At 51.5% G+C, this 14,756-nt stretch overlaps 6 protein-coding genes and 1 non-coding gene across 7 annotated transcripts; 3 read left to right on the forward strand and 4 right to left on the reverse strand.

The window, feature by feature from the left end:
* Positions 1-131: 131 nt before the first annotated feature.
* On the reverse strand, positions 132-1,646 carry LY79DRAFT_530138 (uncharacterized protein; the record flags this gene model as incomplete). Its single annotated transcript, XM_060556154.1, has 3 exons — positions 132-657; positions 749-1,094; positions 1,175-1,646. 3 exons carry the CDS (start codon positions 1,644-1,646, stop codon positions 132-134), a joined length of 1,344 nt encoding a protein of 447 aa, XP_060407101.1.
* A 933-nt stretch (positions 1,647-2,579) lies between these two features.
* LY79DRAFT_130340 (uncharacterized protein) lies at positions 2,580-4,463 on the reverse strand. Its single transcript, XM_060550844.1, has 4 exons — positions 3,765-4,463; positions 3,234-3,713; positions 3,025-3,181; positions 2,580-2,973 (listed from the first exon to the last, which is right to left on the reverse strand). The coding sequence occupies exons 1-4, from the start codon at positions 4,254-4,256 to the stop codon at positions 2,687-2,689; spliced, it is 1,416 nt and encodes a 471-aa protein (XP_060407102.1). The 5' UTR covers positions 4,257-4,463; the 3' UTR covers positions 2,580-2,686.
* Positions 4,464-5,541: 1,078 nt separating this feature from the next.
* LY79DRAFT_573283 (uncharacterized protein) lies at positions 5,542-7,378 on the reverse strand. The gene is made up of 3 exons (XM_060559455.1): positions 6,134-7,378; positions 5,927-6,058; positions 5,542-5,866 (listed from the first exon to the last, which is right to left on the reverse strand). Exons 1-3 carry the CDS (start codon positions 7,179-7,181, stop codon positions 5,826-5,828), a joined length of 1,221 nt encoding a protein of 406 aa, XP_060407103.1. The 5' UTR covers positions 7,182-7,378; the 3' UTR covers positions 5,542-5,825.
* On the forward strand, positions 5,543-5,616 carry LY79DRAFT_t283. Its single transcript has one exon. It is a non-coding gene; the product is annotated as a tRNA-Asn (tRNA).
* A 31-nt stretch (positions 7,379-7,409) lies between the features above and the next one.
* On the reverse strand, positions 7,410-8,734 carry LY79DRAFT_675137 (chaperonin 10-like protein; the record flags this gene model as incomplete). The annotated part of the gene is made up of 4 exons (XM_060564407.1): positions 7,410-7,646; positions 7,703-8,264; positions 8,381-8,664; positions 8,723-8,734. The coding sequence occupies 4 exons, from the start codon at positions 8,732-8,734 to the stop codon at positions 7,410-7,412; spliced, it is 1,095 nt and encodes a 364-aa protein (XP_060407104.1).
* Positions 8,735-8,801: 67 nt separating this feature from the next.
* On the forward strand, positions 8,802-10,118 carry LY79DRAFT_682917 (phosphoribulokinase/uridine kinase). The gene has a single exon (XM_060564599.1). It carries the CDS (start codon positions 9,149-9,151, stop codon positions 9,974-9,976), a length of 828 nt encoding a protein of 275 aa, XP_060407105.1. The 5' UTR covers positions 8,802-9,148; the 3' UTR covers positions 9,977-10,118.
* A 142-nt stretch (positions 10,119-10,260) lies between these two features.
* LY79DRAFT_530137 (short chain dehydrogenase) lies at positions 10,261-11,237 on the forward strand (the record flags this gene model as incomplete). Its single annotated transcript, XM_060556153.1, has 3 exons — positions 10,261-10,437; positions 10,513-10,911; positions 10,977-11,237. 3 exons carry the CDS (start codon positions 10,261-10,263, stop codon positions 11,235-11,237), a joined length of 837 nt encoding a protein of 278 aa, XP_060407106.1.
* Positions 11,238-14,756: the final 3,519 nt, after the last annotated feature.

Genomic DNA, 14,756 nt, shown 5'->3' on the forward strand with positions numbered 1-14,756 from the left:
TGAAATATTATCATTAACCATCTCGAGTCCTCGGAACACTACCCGAGAGCCACCCGCGGCATCCAGAATGTCTCAAAAAAGAGTACTCCCTTCTCAGTCTAGGTCGCGGAGCCACGGCCCGACAAAGCCGCTCACAGCCAAGTGTAACACACGTCGGCGACGGGGACCTCGGCGTCCCAGAGCTCCTGCGACCACCACTGCGTGGCGTAGCCGAAGACGCTGAAGAAGAAGTCGCTCTTGATGGCGAAGCCCTGCTGGCAGTCCGTGTTGTCCTGGCCGATGCCGGTGCCGCCGGTGCCGGCCTCCTGGCTGGCGGTCAGGATGAAGTCGTTGTTGAGCTTGGAGCGGGTGTCGACGCCGGAGGAGAGGCTGGCGGCGCCGCCGAGGATCTCGAAGACGAGCTCGACGCCGAGCTCGACGTAGGGGTTCACGGTGACGGCGGCCTTCTGGGTGATGTTGGCGTTGGCGGTCCAGACGGGCTCCCAGCCGGTGACGGCGGTGGCGGAGCTGTTGACGAGGTCGAGGTGGATCTTGGCGTCGGGGAAGGTGAGGCCGAAGTCGGTGGTGATGCCCGCCGCGGCGTCGGCGTCGAGCTCGACGCCGATGGCGAAGCCGAGCGCGGGGCCGAGCTTGATGATGCCGGGGATGTCGACGAAGCTGGAGCGCGCCACCGAGGTTAGGACGACGAGGGACACAAAAGGGACGGGGGGTTTCGCGAAAAAGAGACGAAAAGAAAGGATTTACTTACTTGTAGCCGAGGTCCTCGGGGTCGTAGCTGAAGTTGCCAGAGTAGGGAGCCGTGACGTCGACGGACAGGCCGAGGTCGGCGCCGAAGTAGGTGTCGATGTCGAGCTCGAGCTGCTCGACCTTGGGGGGCACGATGGTGTACTTGAGCTTGCCGGAGAAGGTCATGTTGGAGGTGAGGGAGGCCTTGTCGGCGGTGATGGTGACGTAGGGGTCGTAGGAGAAGAGGGTCGACGCGGCGGGCAGCGAGAGCTCGTTTGAGATGTGCAGACCGTTCTCGTCCGTCGTGATGGCGCGCTTGGCGGAGGGGTCCTGGAAGGGTACGCTAGAGAAGGAGATCTCGGTCGAGGCTGGTGGGGGGAGGCGGGGTCAGCATCGTCGACGAAGAGGGACGACGAGAGAGGAAGAGAGAGAGAAGAAAGAAACTAACTAGCCGTGTTGGCAACGTCGCTCTTGTGGGCGTTGGCGACGACCTGGAGCGAGGCCTCGTCCAAGGTGACGGTGTCGACGAGGAAGAAGCCACGCTCCTCCTCGGCGTCGCAGTTGCCCTGGTGGTTGGTGACCATAACGAAGTCGTCGAGGCCCTCCCACTGCTGCGAGGTCTGCTGGAAGGAGGCCTTGTCGTTGAAGGTGATAGTGATGCTCGTGTCCGCGCAGGAGACGGAGGCGATGGCCGCGACCTCCTCGAGCAAGACCGAGGGGTACTTCATGGCCAGCTCGACGCTGACGAGGCCGCTGTCGTCGGCGGCGCCATAGTTGAGCGTGATGCTGTTGGACGGCGCCACGACGGCGGCCAGGAGCTTCTCGTTGTACACGGGCCGCCGGACGGGGCGGAGGGTGGTAGTCGTGTTGACGGCGTTGGCGCCGACGGCGGCCAGGGCGAGGGTGACAAGGGCGAGCATCGTGGCGGTCCGGAGTCTGAAAGAGAGAAAGGGGGAGCTACTCTGAGTGAAGCCTGACGAACCGAGACCAAGGCACGAGAGCATCGCAAGAGTTCATATAGAGGGCCGAGATGGAAGCATGTTAGCCATACATTGTCCGCCCTCTTGACCGCGGGCCTATCTCATAGCGCGGTTGGTATCGTAAGCGCGATAGCCCTCCGCCGAGCCTGCATGTATCGTGCAGCATTTCCTTCGCGATGGCATCACGATCACAGTTCCCAGTTACCGGAATAGGAATGTCATCTTGTTCCTTGTTTCGTCCACGCACTCGGCCATAATTGGCGTAACCGCCCCCACCCCTCATCCCCTGCCGGTGCGCGAGTCACGAAGAGGTGCCGAAAAGCGACACAAGGTTATCGATGTTATCAATCAATCACACCCTGTTGCGAAGTCCTGCCTGATCTAACGTCGCATTGGGCGGCGGGGCTCACAATGTTATTTGATTTACCGGTTGAGCCCGGCACGCACGTGCAGCCGTGCTCCGGATCGCGAGGCGGGAGATAGCCAGCGCTCCCCCCTTGTCAGAAGTGTCTCATTGGACGGCCCTTGAAGCCGAGAATACCGGGAGGGTAATGCAATTGCACATGGCACATGCGACCGAGGAACGACAAAATGGTAGCACCTCTGGCGGAGCTTTCGGGCGACATATCCCGGAATGGCGCTTTGCGGGGACGTCCAAACCGGGGATTGCAACCGTGACGGGACCAGCGACAAGGTCAGTGGCCGGTTACGGAAGCTCGGAAAGCATCCTTCTGCGAGCAAAGAACAGCTCAATGGCACCGTGGTGAAAGCGATAACAGAAAACGCTTAACTCGTCTCAAATCATTACCAGTCTAAGCGGGCACGTTGCTAGATGCCGGGTGTCTTAAGGCGGAAAACAAATACAACCTGCAGACCACTTTCCCCACCTGACGTGATTGGGTATCCCTCGGATTATACTCGGTTAGATATGGCAAGCATGGGGAGTGAGAAACCATGTGATTGCTTATGCCGGCAAGATGCTACCATCTTGGCTCCGGTCTCTCAGTGGCAGGGGTCTCCAGCGCGTTCCTGTCGGCAAACGGGTCGTCATCGTCCTCGTCCTCCCCTTCCGAATCAGACTGAGCCCGCTGGACGGGAGGTCTCGGAGGCTTCGCAGGGGCAGGTGCCGGGATAGGAGGAGAAGGCTTTGACATCGGAACAGGACGGGGCGGGGGAGGAGGGCGGGACGATGGCGTCTGGTCGATGCTCAGGCCAGAGACGTCAGGAGGAGGCGGAGACATGGATTGCTTGGCCCTTTCTGATACCACTGCAAATTGTCAGCACGGACCCTGCGTGAGATTGAGGACGACAGGCATACTCCGGTAGATGTGGGCTTGCTCGGCAAGCTCGTCATCGGAATCACTGTCGGCATCGATCGACCGATCAAGTTGCTCAAAGGTCATAAGAGCCGTTACGAGCTCGTCGTTAGCCTTCAGAAGACTGCCGAGCCACTCCTCCGATTCGATGTGGTGGATCTGGGAGATGGTTAGTTCGGAAATCTCGCGAGAGGAACGTGGGCAGACTCACGTAGCGAAGGATTTTCCGTCTTAGCTGCTTGCAATTCTCGAATTGCTGGACAGCCTGAGGGTTCTCGGAAATCCGCTCCCTTTCACGGTTGATGCTTTGCAGGTGGTTGGTAAGGTTAGTGGTGGCGATGGAGCTCTCGGCAATGGCGCTCTTCATTGCATCCTTCTCCAGCTCCAGGTTGAAGGGCTTGCGCTTGCCCTTCTTTTCCTTGTCCTTCTTCTTCTTGTCCTTGGAGGAGCCGAAGAAAGAGCCGCCAGAATGGGACGAGGACTTGGAGTGTCCGCCAGCGCCGGCGGCGGCGGTAGATTCGCCGTATGGCAGATACGGGGTGCGCTGAGGACGGGAAGACTCCCCGGCACGGACGGGGGCCAAAGGGGGAGAAGGGGGCTTGTCCTCTTCTTCCTCGCCGAATGGGTTTTCGGTCTCCCGGACAGCCTTGGACCTCTCTTGGGTGACGGCAACCTTGCGCTTGGGGAGTTCCTGCAGAGGTTAGCTCCCGGGGTCCCCTCTTGGCGGACGGCTGGGCCTTACCTGGTGCAGCCTGGCGATGCGCTCGAGGCCCGGCGTGCTCTTGTACTGGGACCAGCTGCGGAAGAGCTCGGTGCACTTCTTTTTGACATCCGGGTCGGACAGGTCAGAGGTTCCGCAGACCCTCAGTCGCTCCAACAGGGTCTCGTCGGCGAAGGCGCGCTGGAAGCGGGGGCCGGCGTTCTGAATGAGGCCGTCGAGGATTGTAAGAGCCCTGAGCTGGCGGTGGACGTTGCCGTACTTGAGTTTCTTGCGGATGGCACGGGCGGCCTCAGCCGGACCGGAGGCCTGGAGCTTGATGACCTCGACGAGGTCGGGGATGCCGCTCAAGTCGTCCTCATCATACGTCTCGGAGGTGAGCGTCTCGATGCTCACCGTCACGGCCGAGTATGGTTTCTTCTGTGGGCTGGTCAGTGCTCGTTCGCTCAAGACAGTCGGAGGCTTCTTCAAAGGCACATATGGCTCATGGTCAAGAGGCATGCAGTTCCTTGACATTCGTGGCTCTGAATGAACCGTACTGGGTTCCTTTGGCCGTGCCGGTTACTCGCGCGTACCATGGCCTGGTGAGGTGGGCCGAGAGTGGGAAGGTGAGGGGTCACGCCTACCTGAGAGAACATGATGTCGGTACCCAGATGGTGGGTGGTATCAGATATCCAGAGACGGAGTGACCAGGCCCAAGCCTCTTCTACGAGCCGTTGATGGCGGAGGGGTGGCGCAACTCAGGTGGCTGATGGCAAGAGGGATTTAGAGGAGATGGTCGTGAGGGTGGCAAACGGACAGGCAGGCCAGACAGACGGTCGCGAGAGGCAGTCGCGGGTCGTCAATAAGAGCGAGAGATGTGAATCAGCGGGAGAGAATACGAAGGCCGGTAAGAAACATGAGACGTATAGTCAGTCGTCAAGATCGGGCTCAGTCTGGTTCGGGCTGGAGTGTGTGTATGTGTGTGTGATGTGAGGGACGGATGAGGCAGCCGTGGTGGGGCAAAGCGTTCCTTCCCCTCCAAAGCTGGCGTCCCGCGGGGTCTATGGTACGTACCCACCCAAAACACCCCGCTGACGCAATTTCTGCAGAGCATGTGGAACCAAACCGCCCAAAAACCACCGACCTTGGACACAGACAGAGGGGTCGCCCGTCTGGCTGTTGTGTTGCGTTGCTCGCAAACAAACTAACAAACTCACGAACTAAACCAAACGATGCAGGATAGAAACAAAAGCTTTCCGATCCGTTGCCAATTCTAAGGCGTTTCCTACCAAGAGAGTTTCGGACCATTTTAAGTCCGTCTGCCACTTCCAGGGGGTGTTTGTCAAAACAACCTCGCACAAAGGGCTGGGAGCACGGGTCCTTTAGTGATCAAACAAACCAGCTTCCAATCCTGTGGGGCGCCGTCATCCGGCTTGGCCAATCACAAGTTCCTATTCCAAGCATTGTGCGACTTTCTCTCTCTGTCCAAGGTCGCTCGAGACACATACAATCAATCCAAACAAAGGGCAGTTATTAGCTGTATAACTCTCTAGAACAGTAAAAACAAACTGCCAAAGTAACATTTAACAAAGCATGTGACCACTAGTATTGTTAACTAAGTTTACTAGGGAGAGTACAATAGAAAACGCAGGCTACATTTGTATGCTCGGTACTAATAGACAATGTAGACCAAGACCGTGCTATTACTAAGCTGCCACCGTCACCTAATCAAATTTCAAATTCCCAACGGTCCACAGACTGCGCTACATATTTCCAAAAACTGCGCTAGCCGACAATTCCCGAGACACAAGCATCTCATATCCCCGATGGCACAATTGGCTAGCGCGTCAGACTGTTAATCTGGAGGTTGGTGGTTCGAGCCCACCTCGGGGAGATTCAGTGGTTAAACTCCACCTTCCATTGAGATGATATGTTCTTTAATTTTTGTCTCTTTTCCGTTCGTCCGTGTCAATGACGCTTCCTGGCTAGGTCATTTTCACTGTTATGTTATTTTTTATTTAAACATTGCTCGTTCTCTTTGCGTATCACCAGTACAATAGATACACTTTTGAATGCGTGCCATGTGCAAACCTCGTGCGTCGCCTATGGCAATGTGTATCCGCCATCAATAACCAGATTTGCCCCTGATCATTCATTCCACTTAGTACATCGTCAACGAGGGCTTCCAAGAGGCGAGGGCATACCTGTCATGTAACTGCTCGCATCGCTGGCGAGAAACACATACGAGCCCTTCAACTCGGCAGGCTCGCAGAGCCGTCCCCCGGGGATCATGGAGAACCATTTCTTCCTCCACTCCTCGGGATGCACCGCAAGCACTGCTGCTAGTCAGCCCATCGTCACTCACTCGCTCACTCGCTCTTCTGCCCAGATACGCCAGAGCCCGAACTTACTATCAGTCGCAATGAAGCCCGGGCTGACGCAGTTCACCCTTGCCCAGTCAACCCACTCCACCGACAATGACTTGGCCAGGTGCACCACCGCCGCCTTGCTGGCATTGTACGCCGCCTGCTTCTGCGGCACGTTGACCAGGATCGCCGACACGGATGCCGTGAAGATGATGCTGCCCCTGCCGTCGCCGCCCGCCTTGAACTGTCGCTCGAAGATCTTGGCCGCCGCCTGCGCCGTCCAGAAAGCACCGTGGAAGTTCACGTCCAGCATGTCCCGGAACCTGTCCTCGGCGTACTCGAGCGCCGGGGCGTGGTCCGCGATGCCGGCGTTGGCGACCACGACGTCGAGCCTCCCGCCGCCGACCTCTTCCGTCGCCGCCTCCATGACGGACGCCACCTCGCCGCGGTTGCGGACGTCGCACCTGTACGCCTTGACGCGCACGCCGTTGCCCGACTCGGAGAGCGCGGCCGCCGTGGCCTCGGCTTCCGCCGGCGGCGTGCTGGTGTAGGTGATTGCGACCCTGGCGCCGGCCTCGGCGAGGCCCCGCGCGACTTCGAGGCCGATGCCGCGGGTCCCGCCCGTGACGATGGCGGTCTTGCCGGCGAGGTTGAAGTGCGAGATGACCGGCGCGGTAGGGTTTGGATGGTTCGGGAGGACCATGGCTGCTGATTGATGTCTCCGAGCTTTACAAGAGCTGCTGCTGATATATCCGTCTTGTTGGTAAACTATGTCGCTTCCGATGCTTGGTGGTTTCCATGTCCTCGCTGCCGACCAGGACAGGGCATGAGTCGGATCATTTGTACCGGGCCGCCCACGGGAGCGGTGGGTCGGGTTGCCGTCAATGCGCGTGCCGGCGAATGGGAGAATCGGTCGACAGTCGTCCGGAGCGGGAGGGGCAGTCTCCGGTGCGGGGAACCTGGCGAAACGGACACCTGTGACCCCCGGACGCCAGCAGCTCAAAGCGTATCGAAGTTGGGTCGACCTTGGGAAGCAAAGGTTGCGCAGCCACGCGCTGAGGGGTATTGCATTCCGAGTATCGGTCCAGTTCATGCGTTGAGTTTGTGAGTGATTAGACAAGCAGGCAGGTATGCCCACGTTGACGGAACATAACGGAGCCTGGCGCGGTCAACGGGATGCCATCTCAACGGTGTGCAGGGATGGTCGGGTCTACGCATCGACCTAAATTTAGACACCAAGGCATCAATCAAGTGACCTTGCCAGAACAGAAGTTTCGTGGAAGCATGGGTGAGATGCTCGAGTTTCATTGATCATTGCTGTCTATTTCGGTACGCCTTGAATAACCACCTTGAGCGTGTCTTCCTTTGCCTGCCTGACCACCTCGAATGCCTCGAGAGCCTCCTCAAACTTGTAACGATGAGTGATCAACTTCCTTGGCTGAACCTTCCCGGACGCAACCAGGCTCACTGCTTCGGGATAGCATCCCGTCGTGTATCTGATGGAGCCCTTGATGACCAATGCTCTGATACAGGCCGCGGTGATGGGAAAGACCACGTTCTGGCCATTGTCAGCAAACACATCCCCCGCCGGACGAACCAATGTAATGCACATACCTCCTTCCCCATACCCGCCTGCACGAAGGTGCCTCCCTTCTTCGCCGCAAAGACCCCGGCCTGGATGCACGGCTCCGCGCCGGTGCACTCCAGCACCACGTCGGCGCCGTCTCCCAGACCGTGCTCCCTCACGATCTTCTCGCCGACCGCCCGGGCGGCCTCGACGGGGTCCCCCGGCGCCCCGGGCAGCCGCTTGGAGACGTAGACGTCGTCCGCGGCGAACGCCTTGGCGAACCGCGCCCGGGACTCGGACACGTCGACGCCGACGACCCTGCTGGCGCCGTACGCCTTGGCGACGGCCTGGCACAGCACGCCGATGGGCCCGCACCCGAACACGAGCACCGTCTGGCCGCCCCTGAGCCCGGCGACCTTGCAGATCTGGACGGCGACGGCGACCGGCTCCACCAGCGCGCCGTCTTCCGCGGACATGTGGTCCGGGATCGGGTACGTGTAGTCGCCGGCGACGATGTAATACTTCTGCAGCGTGCCGTCCCACGGCGGCGTCGCCGCGAAGACCGTGTCCGCGCACAGGTTGTACGCGCCCGCTCGGCAGTAATCGCAGCTTTCGGTTTTTTGATGGTTAGCGTACCTTTCCCCCCTCCTTCCTTGCATTGCGACATGCAAAAAAGAAGAAGAAAAAAAGAAGAAGAGGAGGAGGAGGAGCAGGAGGGGACTCACTGCCGGCATGGCACGCCCGGTTCGATCGCCACGCGGTCACCGACCTTGACGTTCTTCACCTTGCCTCCGACCTCGACGACGGTCCCGGCGCTCTCGTGGCCGAGCACGATGGGGGACTCGAGGACGAAGTCGCCGATGCGGCCGCGCTGCCAGTAGTGCACGTCGCTGCCGCAGATGCCCGTCTGCTCGACGTGCACTCGCACGTCGTACTCGTCGCGGAGTGCCGGGACCTCTCGGTTCTCGAACGAGACGTTTTGAACGGACCGGAGCACGAAGGCAGGGTTCTGTTCGGTCGGTCGGTCAGTGACGTTCGACTCAGTGGCAAGGTCTCTGGATGCTCACTAGCTCAGTCATTTTCGGCAGTTTCTTTTTGGGGTTGCTTTGATGGATGTAGTCTTTGGTTTGAGGGAGGAACCCGGATTGAGTGATGATGGAGCTTGTGACGGCGCAGGCCCAGTTCTCAAAGCTCACAAGCCTGCCGTCGTCTTATTTGTGCGGGGAGCCGAGCCATGGCCGTGACGTCGACGCGGGGTACCGCCGCACCGGCCGGCGTGGGGCCGCCGTGAGGGGCCGAAGTGAAATCGGGCGACTGTGGTCCGCTGTGTTACCAACGTCGGGCCGCAGTGTCCATGACAGGAAGAGCGATTCTGATAGACTATCCTTTTCAGGTGCAAGCCCGAATTCATTGGACTATATTTGCCCCCCCCCTTGTTCGTGAGGATCCTGTTTTCCGGTATTATCGGTCATTCACACGAGGGCCCAGTCACGATGGAATCGACCTACAAAGCCCTTGTCCAGCACACCTTACTCAAGTGGAACGAAAAGCGGCAATCTGCATCTGGCACAGCCGTCGTGCATCCCCGACTCATCATCGCGCTCGCTGGACCACCAGGCTCTGGCAAGACCACCATCGCGCGGCGCGTGGTCTCCGAACTCGACTCGTCCCCGGAACCCCGCCCAAAGTCCGTGGTAGTGTCCGCCGACGGCTTCCACCTGCCTCTCGAGGCGCTGCGCGCGCTCCCCGACGCCGCGGAGGCCGTCGCCCGCCGCGGCGCGCCGTGGACCTTTGACGGCCCGGGCCTCGTCCGCCTCGTCCGCCAGCTACGGGCCTCTGCGGGCCTGCGCCCCGTCCAGGCGCCCACTTTCGACCACGAGTTGAAGGATCCCGTCCCTCGTGGGCTCACCATAGAAGCGGACGTCGACGTCTGCGTCGTCGAGGGGAACTACCTACTCGTGAACGAGGGGCCCTGGAGCCGGGTCGTGCCGCTGGTAGACGATCGGTGGCTTGTGAGGGTCGAGCCGACGCTGGCCCGGAACAGGGTTGCCGCGCGACACGTCGCGGCCGGAGTTGAAGGTATAATGGAAAAGGCACTGCTTCGGGCGGAAAGTAACGACATGGTCAACGGGGAATACATCGCCAGGCACAGTGAGGGGAGGTACGATTTGCTGATTGATAGCGTAGAGGAGCTACCAAACTATGCCCCTGTCTTCCGTGTTAGAGCGGAGGTTTTCGACTGTCCGGACATTAAACAACCCCCCCCCCCAAGCCTTGCGTATTCTTGGGTGCATATTTCACTGACCTGTATCGGCATGTGAAACACGCAGTGAATGTCCGGGGTAAGGGTGACAGTATCCCGTCTGGCGACCAACTCTGGACATTGCACTGGGGTTCCGGGGAGTCCTAGTCTGCAACCACTTTACTCGGAAGAGTTCCCCGTCATGCTAGCTTCCGTCTTGTTGCAATGGCACTGCATGACTTCTATTTGAGCTCCCCCGAAGATCTTGGATGAAAATCAACGTTCGTGTCAAAGAACAGATTTTCTATCCGCACACACGCAGCCCATCTCCATTCTCTTTTACTCAGAAAGCCTTTGTCAAAGATGACAATCAACGGCGGCACAAATGGAACAACCAAGTCCATCAGGGCTCCCAACCCACCAGTCGAGGACAGCGTCTTCAAGCAGTTTCGGCTAGACGGACGCACAGTCATCATCACTGGTGGAGCGGGAGGCATAGGCTCGGAGATCGCCAGGGGCCTTGCGGAAGCTGGAGCCAACGTGAGCATTACCTCTGCATGCCTCCCAAGAATGAATGACTGGAGTGCTAATACCGACGCCCCCCTCCCCCTGAAGATCGCCATCTGGTATCATACGTCTAAAGCGGCCATCACCATCGCCGAAAGCATCACCCAGGACTTCGGGGTCAAGACCAAGGCCTACCGGGTCGACGTGACCAGCTACAGCGACGTCGAGGCCGCCGTCGCGCACGCCGTCGAGGACTTTGGCCGCCTAGACGTCATGATCGCCAACGCCGGCGTCCCCTCCAAAGCCGGGGGCCTGGATGACGGGGTCGAAGACTGGAACCGTGTGAGGGCGGTGGATTTCGACGGCGCGTACTACTGCATGAGGGCTGCAGGGCTCGTCTTCCGCGACCAGAAGAGCGGCGTGGGGATCATCACCGCGTCCATGAGCGGCCACGCCGCCAACGTGCCGCAGGAGCAGAGTTGTTACAACGCGTGCAAGGCGGGGACGGTACGTATTGTATCCGGCCGATTGCTGGACGTCCCCCCGGGGGGGCTAACACCGAGCTCTTCCAGATTCACCTCGCCCGGTCGCTAGCTGTTGAGTGGGCCAAGTGGGGAGGCCGGATCAACTCGGTTTCGCCCGGCTACATCGACACCGTCATGTCGGGTGACTGTCCTTTCGAGATGAAGGAGGAGTGGTTCGGTCTGACGCCGCTGCGTAGAGACGCCGACCCGAGAGAGCTGAAAGGGATATACCTGTACTTGGCCAGTGATGCCAGCTCTTACACGACTGGGGCCGACTTCATCATCGACGGTGGCTATACGGCGCGATAGGCATTGTGTTTCTGAGGGACTCAAAATCATCGATGGAGAGAAATTGAGATATGAGAAAAAAACAAATAAGCCTCCCGGTTTTGATAAACATGACCTGTCGTAAAAGTTTCTTCATACGCCTTGCATGACTCACATGCCGTGATTCCCCAAAGACATTACTAGCCTTAGTTGTTCTAAGTCATGATGAGAGAAAGGCTATGTGGGAGCAGCAAAGTGAGGCAATATCCGTTGATATTGGCGATAACTGTGATGTGAAGCTAACTAGGAGTAGGCTGCCCGCAGTGGGCAGAGGCTGGCCGAGAAGGAGGTGGAGGTAGGTCACGTGACCCATAGGCTCCTCCACCAACACTCCCCCTTAGGCTCTGCTAGCCTACTCCTGCATATTGTAACAATAGTAGTAAATAACTGCCTAACCTTAAATCCTCTAAATCTAAGGAGTTTTTAAAGTATATAATAACTTTAGTAAAAGGCTAGTAATTTACTTATTAGTCTAGTAATAATTTATTTATATACTAATAAGCCTATATAAACTATAAACTATATAATTTATTATTTATATAGTTTACTTATATTCTTATATAACTTATTAATCTAATCTATTTACTATACTTAGTAATCTAATAAAATCCTTATGTTTATTTAAGGCTAGTGCCTTTATAAGGCTATTAGTAGCTATCTTAGTACTATAAATAAGTTAAAGGGTAATATTCTTATAAATATAAACCTCTTAGATTATCTATTTATAATAGATATTAATACTTTAAGTTTATACTTTATTAAAGAGATTTATAATATTAACTATTATATTAGTACTATTAGTAAAAAAGATAATTAAAGTATTTAGTAGTTAACTAAGAAGCTATTTAGTATAATAATAAATCTACTTTATAGTAATTACTACTAGCGTAAGGTTAATAAATTTTACTTTAGTAAAGCTTAAAGTAATAAAGGTCTATTACTTAGACTTTTAGGCTACTAGTAAGCTAGTAAAGTAGATAATATAACTACCTATAGATACCTATAATAAGTAATTATTAGTAAAAGAAGTATCTACTATAGTATAAAGGCTAATATTAGTAAAGAAGTTAAGTTTACTAAATAAGATACTATAATAAGTAGTACCTTTAAGGTAGTAAAAAAAGTACTTAATAGCTACCTAATAGGTAGGTAATAGGCTAGTATTAGCCTAAGAGAGCTTACTAACTATAAAAGTAATATCTAGGTATATACTAGTAGCTAACTAGTTAAGGTAGCTAGTCTATTTAATATAGAGTTATTAGTTAGTGTTAGTATAGTTATCTTTATTCTAAGTAATAAGAAGGTCTTTGTTAGTAAGTAATAATGTTTTAACTAGCTAGAGGTTAGTATAACTAAAGTAATAAAGTATACCTTTAGTATACTTATATTAATTAATATAAATCTTATTAGTAGTAGAATACTAAATCTAAAAGCTAAGAAACTAAGAGGCCTTACTAAGGTCTTTTAGTAAGTAGACCTTAGTAAGTATATTATATACTTTCCTAGTTATCTTAGTAGTAGGTGTAGCTACTATATTATTATTAATATATATTAAGGCATAGGTATTAAGGTCTTTATTATAGAAAAGGTAGATCTCTTCTTTAACTAGCTAGAAGCTAATGTTCTCTATTTTGCCTTTAATAAGTATAAACTACTATAGTAGTAACTTATATAGACTATAGAGGGCCTTTTAAAGTAACTAGACCTTGTTATTAGTAGTAGTATAACTAGTTAGTTATTTAATATAGACATTAGTGTTAGTAAAAACAAAGGTAGTAAAAAAAGTAGTATTAAAGTTATATATTTTATACTTTAATTTATAAAGAGTAATAATAGTAAAAAAGAGGTAAATAGTAGTAGTAGTAGCTATAGCTATATATACTTTTTATAATAACTAATTACCTTACTTAAAGTTACTATAGACTACTTATTAGGCCTTAAAGTATATAATTTTATTATTTATATTAGTTTTAATATTAAATACTTATTTACTTAGTAGTACTTTAGCTTTAGTTAAAAGGTTAATAAAGGTATACACCTCCTTATTATTAAACTACTAGATCTTAGTATTATAGGCCTATTTTTAATAGTGCTAGTGTAAGCCTTTTTTTACCTTCTTAAAGGTAGTAAGTATATTATAATTAGTAAGTAGTACCTTTAATAATATAGCTACTATAAAGGTACTAATAAAGTAACCTTAATTATCTTAGTGTACTTAAATATTAGCTAAAAGATATACCTTTTTCTTATAGTTTTAGATGCTTACTATCTTATAATAGTAGCTAAGTAGCTTTACTATACTAGTGTAATATAGGTAACTAGTAGTAATATACTTAGTAGTAGATATAGTAGTAAAGGCCTTAATAATAAGGTCTAGCTTATCCTCCTCTATAACTAGAGGAAAGTAGTTAGCCTTCTATTAAATAACCTTATAAAACTTATTATTAGTAAAGGTATTATTTTATTTATTTAGTTATTTATTTATAGGCTATTTATTAATAAATAATAAGGTAGGTATAGTAGTGTCCTCTAGAGGTAAAGTTATATAGGTAGTATTATTAATATACTTACTATTAATAGTACTACTATTAGTTTAGTTAGCCTACTAGTTTTATAGGGTCTTAGTAACTAGTAGGTAAGAATTAAGGACTTAGCTAGGAAACTAAATCTAGAGGTTAGGCTTATTAAAAAGCACCTTATAGTTAGTATTTACTAGAATATTTACGTTAGCAATAGGGTAAAGAATAGTCTTCTTTTTCTCTTTATAAAAATAAATATTATAGTAATAGATAACTTACTTCTAATTAAGGATATAGATATAATAAATATAACTATATAAAGAGCTATAACTAATAAAGTAACCCTTTATTATATAAGGCTTTATTTTTATAGAATAAGAAGGGCACTTACTACCTTTTTTATATATATATATAATATAACTAAAGGTATAAATAATATAGCCTTTCTACTAGCTGTTATAGATCTAATAGGAGGAGTAAGGCTATAATAGGTAATATAAAGTAATATAGTATAAAAGTAAAATATAATAGTAGAGTAGTAAAATAAGGTAAACAGTAATAAGGAGCTAAATAAATAACATAGGACAAGAGCTAGGTATTAGTATAGGTTGTCTATTAAGGTTACCTTTCCTTATAGAAGGAAATAGGTAATAGGATATATACCCCTAGGTATATACCTAAATATATACTAATAAGGTAATTCTATATCCTACTTATTTATTTACTATATAAGGCACTTGTCTTATAATAAGTGCCTCCCCCTTAAAGGACTTTATTCTTTTTTACTAAGAAAATATACTAAATAGTAGTATATATAAATATAAAGTATAGAAATTACTTTTCTTCTTATATAATAACCTTATTACTTATTATCTCTAAAGTTTTATTAAGATTATTTAGCTTTTAGTAGTGCCTAGGCTAGGTTATTATTATTAGTGTTATAGTAGTATTTATTAGCTTAGTTGCCTTAGGTTATTAAGGT

The sequence above is a fragment of the Colletotrichum navitas genome (assembly GCF_030913465.1).
Source record: "Colletotrichum navitas strain CBS 125086 chromosome Unknown LY79scaffold_187, whole genome shotgun sequence".
Taxonomy (NCBI): Eukaryota; Fungi; Ascomycota; class Sordariomycetes; order Glomerellales; family Glomerellaceae; genus Colletotrichum; species Colletotrichum navitas.